The following is a 10,830-nucleotide window of genomic DNA, read 5'->3' on the forward strand; positions in this document are numbered from 1 at the left end:
TTTTAGGCATCATTCTTAACAAAGAAGTTAAATATTGGTGGGAAAAGAGTAAACCTTGCCATATGGGTAAGTGAACTTTTTCAACTATTATGCATGGAGGCTTCTTCCTTTTTTCTTTTTTTTTTTAAGTTTGTTGGAGCTTAGCCACAACTTTTCTTTTTTTAAATTAAAAATAATCTTAAAATCTGGTTGAGAATTATATCTGGAATATAATTGAATATTTGAATATTGCTGTCATAACTTTTCAGCTGGAGAAGGGTCAACTCAGAAGGGTTCCACTTCAGAGAGAGGACAGTGTGGGTGAACAGCTTGCCTGGCCTTTTTCCCCCACCCTGTGTCTCCATATTCCAACCTTCCAAGGGAATGACTGATGGAGAGTAGGGTGAGGATAATGGATCAGGGTACTTGTTGACCAGTGATCTTGATGCATGTGCTGTTTCCCTGTCTCTCCCAGTGTGGGAACTTAAACTTAGGGCAGAGCCTATTCCTGGCTTATAATACTGTGTTGGCTGTTTTGGCCCTCTGGCAACTGAACTGGTTTTTTAATGGGGTTGGGGGAGTTGCTGAGGAAGAGGAAGGTTGGGAGGGAAAAAGTAACTGTCATATATCACTAAAACATTACATATTGGTCATAACTTAAAATTTTTTTGTGTAACCTGTTTTGCTGTTTTGTTTCTGTTAGTGGGGTTTTGTGGTTGTCTGTGACTTTATGCTATATTTTCCAGTTAATCAAAAGTTCACCACAGTTGCAGTTGCAGATTTGTATTTTTCTTCTGATCTAATAAGCATTTGTTGCTTTCTTTAGGATACGGCAGGTCAAGAGAGATTCCATGCATTGGGTCCAATTTACTACAGAGATTCAAATGGAGCTATTTTAGTTTATGACATAACAGATGAAGATTCTTTTCAGAAGGTATTCTATTTATGGGTAGATGTCTTAGAAGGACAGTAGTAATTTTTCAAGTATCCATTAATATAGTTTTGTTCACTAATGTGATTAGTTTTGTTTTTAAAAATGAAGTATATAATTTGTGCGTAACTGGTGACAACTTACATTTTATTTTTCTTTTCACCTACAACATGGAGGTATACTCCTATGTTTAATGAAATATTTAATTCATATGAATTAATTTATGTTAGAATAATTAATGACTTATTACATGGCTTTCTCAAATATTAGGGAAGGAAAATACTTGAAGGTGAGCTTCAGAAAAATATGGGGGCTTTTGTTTCTCCCTCTTATGGAAAAATCACACTTATTTCCTTAATTCCATAGGCATTGGGCTCTTAAACTTGGTGTGGCTGGACAGGTTCCTTTATTGTGAAGAGAAAAAAGGAGGAGCAAAATCTCATTTAAGCTTTTTCCTTGCCAAATATAATAAAAGTTTTAAAAGGACAGTCTTAAAATTATCTCATTAGTTTACTTCCCTTCAAATACACACCACATATGTATGACTCTTAAAGTTGTTTGGGACCAAAAATGAGTTACCATTTAATTTACCTCTGACTGTAATTTATTTCATCACAGTCAGATGGGTTACTTATTTGACCTTTCCTCCTAAAGCTGTTCTTGGAATATGTCAACAATGTGTAACCACAGGGAGTAATGCCAAGGAAGAAGCTTGTCTTGCCTTGACTTACAGGCTTGTTCTTGGTAAAATTACTTACCTTGTTTGTTTTTTCTCTTTATTTTTTTTCCCAGTTAAATCTGATAGAGCAGATATACAAGTTAGCCCTTGGGTTATTAACGATATATGGAAAAGCTTAAAACCCAAGAAGTAGAAAATGAAACAATAGGTACCTTGTAGATTTAATGATTTTTAAAAGTTATTTTGATGCTGCTGTTTGTTATCTCCCTCTGACTTTTTGCATGAAAAGACATAGTTTAAGTATTTATTAAGAGAAGATTGAGGCCAGGCACAGTGGCTCACACTGTAATCCCAGCACTTTGGGAGGTCGAGGAGGGCAGATCACTTGAGGTCAGGAGTTCGAGACCAGCCCAGCCAACATGGTAAAATCCCATCTATACTAAAAATATTAGCTGGGTGTGGTGGCACATGCCTACAATCTTAGCTACTTGGGAGGCTGAGGCAGGAGAATTGCTTAAACCGGGGAGGCAGAGATTGCAGTGAGCCTAGATCGCACCACTGAACTCCAGCCTGGGTGACAGAGCGAGATGCCATCTCAAAAAAAAAAAAAAATCGAGTCCTTTAGGTTGAAAAGTGACCAGTTCTCTACTGCTATGTAACAAAACTCCCAAAATTTTTGACTTAAAACAGTAACTTACTATTTCTCATGATTCTGTGGGTTGACCAGGCAGGTTCACTGCTCTTTGTGATGTCACTGGAGTCACTCATAGAGCTGCACTGAACTGGGAGTTTGGCTGGGGCTGGAATATCCAAGAAGGCCTACTTCTCCATCTGGCCTCTCACTATATCTGGTGTCTTATCGTCCAGTACTCTGTGTGCTCTCCTATTATTCTGTGTTCTACCTTAAGCTTTTTATATGACAACTGGATCCCAAGAGTTAAATGTAGCAGCTACCAGGCCTTCTTAAGGCTTAAGTCTGGGATTGGCACAGCATTACTTCTGCCACATTGTCTTGTCAAAGCAGGTTACAAAGCCAGCCCAAATTCAGAGGGTGGGGAATTTGACTCTGCCATATATGATGGGAGGATTGACAAAGAATTTGTGACCATCTCTAACTCACCAAAGATGTATGGGGTAAAGAATAGATAGAATGCTTGTGGAGGGGTATCTAATTTGAAATGACTAACAAACTTTTTTTTTAAAAAAATGATTAGATTAGTAGGTTGTGATACTATATGCACATGGAAGAGAGGAATACATAATTAGATTCTGCTATGTTTCTTTTGAGGTGATGAAGATGTATATTTTATGCCAATATGGTCAAATTTTTCTTATGTGAAATCAATAAAGAGTGGAAGTTAAATGCTTTGAAAACTTTATACATATATGTGAATGAAACAAAAAGGTAGGGCTATACTGAGAAAACTGTCATTCAGTGCTGCTATAAAGATAATGTGATGATAACTACTTTTGCTTTTGTAAGGATTTTGGGTTTGCCAAAGGTAGTTCCTCTGCATTCTGTAGAGAATAGGAATGTGGAAGTGTTACATTTGTACACCATAAGACCAGATGCACAGTAAGTGGTTACCACATAGCTAATGTAATTTTTGGAATTTACAGATATATGTGTATTTTTTCAGGAGGGTATTTAAGTTCAGTGTGATTTGATTACATCCATATTAAATTTCATTGCAAAGAATGAAAGCAGGTGTCCAAGTTTGCCTTTTATTCTGTTGTTATAATCAACATTTAAAATCATGAGTTCAAAAGAGTAATCTACTTAATTCCAGTTTACTGCCAACTGTGTCTACTACTATGCTTCATTCATACTGGAGAATCAGTTCATAACTGGAGTTATTGTATATCATTGGTTCTCTACAGGGGATGACAATGCCTGGAGACATCTTTGGTTGTCACAACTGGTGGATGCTCTTGGCATCTAGTGGGTAGGAAGTCAGGGATGTTACTAAACATCATACGTTGCACAGGACAGTGCCTCACAACAAAGAATTATCTGTACTAAGATGTCAGTATTGCCAAGGTTGCAAAACCCTGTCATACACTAAATGATGAAATTATTTTAACACTCTTAACTTTTTTTAGTGCTTATATAAATTATTTATTTATTTATTTATTTATTTATTTATTGTCTTTTATTATGTGACAATGAAGTGCCTATGCCCTCTATTTAGGAATCAATTAGGGTATAAAAGACTGTTTTAAACCCACGTGTTCCTAAGTCCAAAGTGACACTGGTAATCTATATTGTAAAGCATCTATTATCAGAAGCTGGAGTTGATATGCTTTTGCTCTAGTGAATAGTTTTGCTTGGATCTGTGGAAGACTGTTGCAAGTTTATAATAAGAGTTGCTTCTGTGTATTTTTCCATTGTTGTATTTATGTGTATATGGTTTGCAGTACTAATCTGGCAATAAATGATTCTTCAGTGAATCATTTCTGGTAATAAGTAAATAATATAGACTTAAAATTTGAGGTATTTTGACAGTGTTGAGTTTTTTGGATGTTGTGATAGTAGTAATTCTAACAGGATTTGTTTTAATACGTGCTTTTTTGTATATACAGGTAAAAAACTGGGTCAAAGAATTACGGAAAATGTTGGGAAATGAAATCTGTTTATGTATAGTTGGTAAGCATTATTACTTTTTTTAAAATAAGTCCTTTATTTCCTTAATGTTTTATTGAGGACATTATAAACAAGTAATTTTTGTTTTAAAGTTATATAAGGAAGGAAGAATGACATATTAATATAAATATTTTAGAATAATTTAGGATTTAGCCTGGTGCGGTGGCTCATGCCTGTAATCCCAGCACCTTGGGAGGCCAGAGTTGTTGGATCACCTGAGGTCAGGAGTTCAAGACCGGCCTAGTCAACATGGTGAAATGCTGTCTCTATAAAAATACAAAAAAAAAAAAAAAATAGCTGGACATGGTGGTGCATGCCTGTAATCCCAGCACTTGGGAGGCTGAGGTGGGAGAATCGCTTGAATCCAGGAGGCAGAGGGTGCAGTGAGCCAAGGTCACACCATTGCACTCCAGCCTGGGTGATACAGTGAGATTCCATCTCAAAAAAAAAAGCTGGATGCAGTGGCTCACACCTGTGATCCCAGCCCTTTGGGAGTCTGAGGCAGGCAGATCATCTGAGGTCAGGAGTTTGAAAACAGCCCAGCCAACATGGTGAAACCCCGTCTCTACTAAAAATACAAAAATTAGCCGGGCGTGGTAGCGGGCACCTATAGTCCCACCTACTTAGGAGGCAGAGGCAGGAGAATCGCTTGAACCCAGGAGGTGGAGGTTGCAGTGAACCAAGATCACGCCATTGCATTCCAGCTTGGGTGACAGAGTGAGACTCTGTCTTAAAAAAAAAAAAAAGAATTTTGGATTTAGAAGTGATTCTCCAGGAGATTTAAACTCTAAGGAATGCCTTGGGGAGCAAATTGAAAACTAAACACTTGGGGCTTTGAGTTTCCTAGCCTTGCTTCAGTTTGATCTTTAGTTTTTCACTCTATGGTTTTACTTAGAAAAAGTTTAGTAACTACTTTATAATAAAATTAAGGAGATGACTTAGGCCTGTGTTCTTGTTCTGTATATTTAACTACACATTTTTGAGTAATGGTCAAATTTGACCACAAGGATACAAGTAGATCATGATCCCATGGTGGAGGAATATTCCTAATGGGTATAAAGGAACTCTGCAACTCACTTTTGGACTTCTGGAATTTCTCTTTGGTTCTCTTTTTCTTTAGATTGTTATTTCTATGATATCACAATTATTGAACAATAAAAGTGTACTAGACACTGTGCTGTGTACTCACAGACATTATCTCATGTAATCCTCATAATCCTACGAGGGTTTTATAGAGGAAGCTGAGTCCTGGAAATAATAACTTGCCCAGTGTCAGGTAGCTTTTGGAGATTGGATTTGAAATGAAGTCATTCTGACTCTTATGTTACTAAACCTTACGATGTATAGCCTCATGCTGTTTTCTCTCTTTTTTCTACATACTTGATAATATTAAAAACAATATGGGAGAAGCCAGGATAGGATCATTTCAGTGGAAGACAAAGGTAGTATCTGGGGAAATGAAAGAATGGAATGGTCAGTGTGGGGAAATTCTGCTTTTAGCCTTAAGAATTTTTTTTTTTTTTTTCCCTTGAGACGCAGTCTCGCTCTGTCGCCCAGGCTGGAATGCAGTGGCGTGATCTCAGCTCACTCTACCTCCCGGGTTCAAGCGATTCTCCTGCCTCAGCCTCCCAAGCAGCTGGGACTACAGGCACGCACCACCACGCCCAGCTAATTTTTGTAATTTTAGTAGAAACGGGGTTTCAACCATATTGGCCAGGCTGTTCTCAAACTCCGGACCTCATGATCCACCTGCCTCAGCCTCCCAAAGTACTAGGATTACAGGCATGAGCAACCACGCCCAGCCAAGAATTTTAACTTGAGTTTACATTTCTTATCTCTTGTCATCATTACATTGGTAGCTTTATAGTCCCAGATCAGGGGCAAGTCTTGGGGGAAAAGAGCAAGATGATTTCCCCTGCGTTTTGATCTAGATGCTAGATGTCAGGCTAGGCAGGAATATTTCAGACTGGAACACTGAAGTAGTAGGCTACTTGGAGGTTTGGAACCAGAGCTACAGCTAATCATTACTGAATTTTGTGTAACTTTGTGTGGTATATGGACTTACTAGGAGTGGAAGTGGCCACAGCAGATGAATGACTGAAGATTTAATATTTTGGGATTCTGATCATCTTTCTGAAGATAGAAATTACTAACGTATACATAAAGTCAAGGAAATTCCAAAAGCTTGTTACTTGACCGAGGTCACAAAGTAACATTAAAAAAAATGATCTAAGTTAAATAAGCTCATGAATAGTTTGAAGTGTGTGTGTGTGTTTGTTTTAATGTTCAGCGAAGTACCTTTTATGTTGCCACTCTCTAAAAGTTGAAGCCATAACATTAAATTGAACCTTAAGGAAGATACTTTCACTGGAGCATCAGAGAGAGTGGTTGCCAGATAGTGAACTGGTTTCTTTAAAAATGTTTCTATATAAAGTGTATATTTTTAATGTTCATATTATAAGAAGTTTTAGGACTATTGGATCTGGTAACCTACTGCCTCCAGTAGGGTCAAATACTCCATTTAATATTATAGAATATTTATTATTAGTGTGTAGTATAGAAAGCTCTTACTTTTTTCTGTTGACAAGTATGACATAGAATTTTATTTGGAATTCAGAGTTGGGAGAATTCTGAGAGCTCAGAGACTGATTTGAATAATAATAAAACTCCGGTCTCCCGTTAAAAAAAAAAAAAAGAATTCTGAGAGCTTATTTACCACTTTTCCCAAACTTATTAGGATAATTTAGAGAATTTAAAAAAAAAAAAAGATTTTTGGGCCTCATTATAGACACACTAAATCAAAATCTCTGTGGATGGGACTAAGAATTAATTCCCTGTTTTCACCCCACCTTTCTTCCTTCTATAAGTATTTTTGAGTGGCTTCTTTGTACCAGGCACTGTGTGCTGTTAATTCTGATTTAGTGTACATACACGCAGGTGTTAGAGAACAACTTATTTTTTCTGACAAGTGCAAGAAACGAATTTATCTTCACTTTTAGCTAAAATGATACTCCCTGTATCCTTCACTTTGAACTGATTTTTAAAGTGAATTTTTCATTGAATGTGCAGAAAAGTGTACAAATCTTCAATAACATAATTTTCACAAAATGAAAATCGCACAGTGTAAGCAGTACCTAAGGACCCTGAGTTGTGTTACTTTTTCATCCCAACACTCCCAGTTGTTTTCCCCTCGCCATTCCCCACCCCCCGTTACTGTCCTTTTTACTGCATGAATTAGTTTTGTTTTGAATTTTATATAAATGGAGTCATATAATATTAATGTCTGGCTTTTTTGACTTTACTTTGTGTTCCTACGATTCCTCTATGTTGTATATAGTTGTAGTTCATTTTATTCTGATTGCTGTCTGATACTTTATAAATACTCCACAGTTTATCCGTTTTGCTATTGATGGACATTTGCATTGTTTTTCCCACTTCTTGATTTTTATTCTCTGTTGTAGTCATTCAGTGTTTATTCTCTCTTCTGTTTTATTAGTAACTTTGAAATAATACTACTTCTCAGGGTTATGATGAAGATTATATAATTATTTGAAAAATACTTGGCATAGCAGTAGACATTTGACAAGAATTTATTCTGTTTACATAAGATAACCCTTCAGGCATTTGAAGACTACTTAAACAGCTCACTTTAAGTCTTAAATTCTCTAGATCAGCTGTTTTTTTATGTGGCCTACCTTCTAGACATTCTGATCATCCTGATCATTTTCTCTCCTAGGTTTATTTTACTGTATCAGTATGTCACCCAGACTTGGAAATCAACAATAGAATCTAAATGTTGTTGAGCTAGTATGTACTTATAAGCCCTGTCTCTCTCCTCACACTGGCCTTCTATCAGGATTGCCTGAGATTGCTTAAACTTTTTAGCAGACATGTCAACTAGTCGCTTTTACATAGATGATAGTTATCCAAAATCTCAAGTCCTTTTTTATAAGTATTGCTATTCAGTCCGGTTTTTCCTAGCTTGTTCTCATGTAACTATTTAAAGCTAAGTGGAAATTTCAGTTTGTCATGTTTTTGAAACTTTATGTTTGATATACAGTCTACTAGCATTTTCATGTGTAAATTAAATACTTAACCTCCTAGGTCCTTATCTAAGCCACTGATCTCCATGTGCTAACCAGTAATAGAGAACCACATGTTTCAGTAGCAGAGACTTTTTCTCTACGTTGTCATTAATCCATTGATAGGCACCCTTGGCTGTGGTTGATAGTATTCTGCATCTAGTCTGTCCTTAACATTTGTATTTTCTTGAACAAGTATTTATTATTAATCATAGTCACCATTCATTGAGTGCCAGGCACTGTTTTAAGAACTACACATTTTTTATTTCATTTAAGCCTCCTGACAATGCTGCAGGAAGACCGTTTCATTTTACAGATGAAAAAATGTGCTTAGAGAGCTTGAAACTTCCCAAAGTCACATAGCTTGTTAGAAGTAGCCCTGGGATTTTAACTCAGATCTGCCTGCCACTTCAAGCCCATATCCTTAATAAACACTTCATTGCTTACTATGTACCAGGATTTGGGAATAGTGTAGTGAATAAGTAAACAAAATAGATAAGGTTCTTGTCTCCCAGAGTTTCTTGTGTAGAAAAAGAGACGAAAACAAGCTACTTATTATATATTGTAATAAATGCTATGGAAGGGAAATGCAGAATGGAGTGCTATGAGAGCACAAAAGCAAACCAACTAGATTTGAGGTACAAGGGGGGAGATAAGGGAAAATTTCCTAGAGCAAGTGTTGTATAAACTAAATTAGCTAGATGAAGCCAGTAGGATGATGGTAGAGTGTGTTACCTCCAAGGCACAGTGGCTCATCCCTGTAATCCCAGCACTTTGGGAGGCTGAGGCAGGCAGATCACCTGAGGTCAGGAGTAAGTTTGTGTTACCTATCATGGACTTTAATTCTCTCATAACAATATTGACTTTCCATTTGATCATTCACTGTGATGAATGTCGTTAATAACTGTTCTTTATTGAGCATATAGTATATGCTAGGCCTTTTACATATATCTTATTTTCTCATCAACCCTGCAAGGTTTGTTAGCCACACATGCACAGAGTGAGACTAACAGGTTAACTAATTTGTCCAAAATATTACAATTATGGCCAGGCGTGTTGACTGTCGCCTTTAATCCCAGCATTTTGGGAGGCCAAGGTGGGCAGACTGCTTGAGTCCAGGAGTTTGAGACCAGTCTGGGCAACATGGCAAAACCCCATCTCTACAAAAAAATACAAAAATTAGCCAGGTGTGGTGGTGTGTGCCTGTAGTCCCAGCTACTCAGGGGGCTTGCTTGAGCTTGGGAGGTGGAGGCTGCAGAGAGCTGTGTTCATGCCACTGCATTCCAGCCTGAGTGACAGAGCAAGACCCTGTCTCAAAAAAAAGTAAAACAAAAAAAATTACAGTTATGGAGTAAGCAAGGACTTAAAAACAAGTTTTATTACTTACTGAAAAGCTTTTTGAAAGCTTTTTTCCACTGTGCCCCACAACCATCCAGTCTAAGCATAATATGATTCTAATTCTATATCATTGTTAGGCCCTTTGCCTTTAGCAGTGGGCATATCCCTTCTATATTCTTAATTCAAATATGTATTTTTAAGGAAGATCTGCTTAACTTAGAGGGTAGCTTTTCCCCTCCCTTTCCAATAGTCTCACCCTATTTGTTTATTTTTTAAATTCTTTATAGTACTGTACCTTTAAGTAGGTGCTTACTTTGGTTGTTGTCCTTGTTTTCAGATGTTTTAAGCGTATCAGAAAGTTCCGTATGTAGCTGCACAGTAGTATTGAAGCAGATATGAGTCTCAAAGCCTTAATCCTTAGCTGTCTTGCTTTGAAAAAATATAGAAACTAGAAGGTTTTTGAGCTTTGGAAAGAGGTCAGTCACTAGTCAGTCAGGTTTCTGCAGTGTATTCTGTGCTATCAATCCATTGTGAATGCTGATTATTCAAAGAAATAATAGTTGTTTAGATTTAAAATGTTTTAAGTTTAAAATAATAGGTTATTAAGATAGATAGCTATTTATTAATGGCCTGATTTATTAAAATTAGTCATTTAAAATATTATTAAATGATAAAGCAGTGTCTGAATAATTTCTCCTAAATGTTCATTTGAGGCAGTAAGGTGATTGCCTACTTTTCCTGTCTTCACTCTTTTTATAGGTATTGATGAGATTGGTGGAATTTGGAAAATGAGGCATTAAGTACCTAGAAAACAATTTCATAGGGTTTTAGATAATTGAAGCAAAAGTAATACTGCTACCTTTAGTAGGAGACTATCTTATTTTACCTTTATGAGGCAGAATCTTGTTCCTGTTTGTTGGAGCCACTGGCCACCAGGTGGTGCTTTTTGCATTCTTTACAGAATAACACGACAGTTTTTCCTCTGGTTACTGTCAGACTTTGTCATATTTAGATAATTAAAATTTCCAATGACAAATATAATGTGGGAAGCTAGAACTAATATGAAACTTCTTGCTATGGTAAAATGTTTAGCACTGAGGTGGACAAGTCCAAAGGTTCGAATAATCTGATAACCTAGTTGCTGGCAACTGCTAGAAACTATGGTGGCAGTTGCCAG

General features: G+C 36.7%; 1 protein-coding gene across 1 annotated transcript in view; it reads left to right on the top strand.

Annotated features, from left to right (window-relative positions):
- Positions 1-10,830, top strand: part of RAB21 (RAB21, member RAS oncogene family) — a 30,876-nt gene that overhangs the window by 14,725 nt on the left and 5,321 nt on the right. The window contains exons 2-4 of the mRNA XM_023226536.3: positions 7-66; positions 806-913; positions 4,173-4,236. Of these exons, the coding sequence (XP_023082304.1) occupies positions 7-66; positions 806-913; positions 4,173-4,236 (232 nt within the window). The remainder of the gene's footprint in view (positions 1-6; positions 67-805; positions 914-4,172; positions 4,237-10,830) is intronic.

This window comes from Piliocolobus tephrosceles, chromosome 10, assembly GCF_002776525.5.
Source record: "Piliocolobus tephrosceles isolate RC106 chromosome 10, ASM277652v3, whole genome shotgun sequence".
In the NCBI taxonomy this organism is placed as follows: domain Eukaryota; kingdom Metazoa; phylum Chordata; class Mammalia; order Primates; family Cercopithecidae; genus Piliocolobus; species Piliocolobus tephrosceles.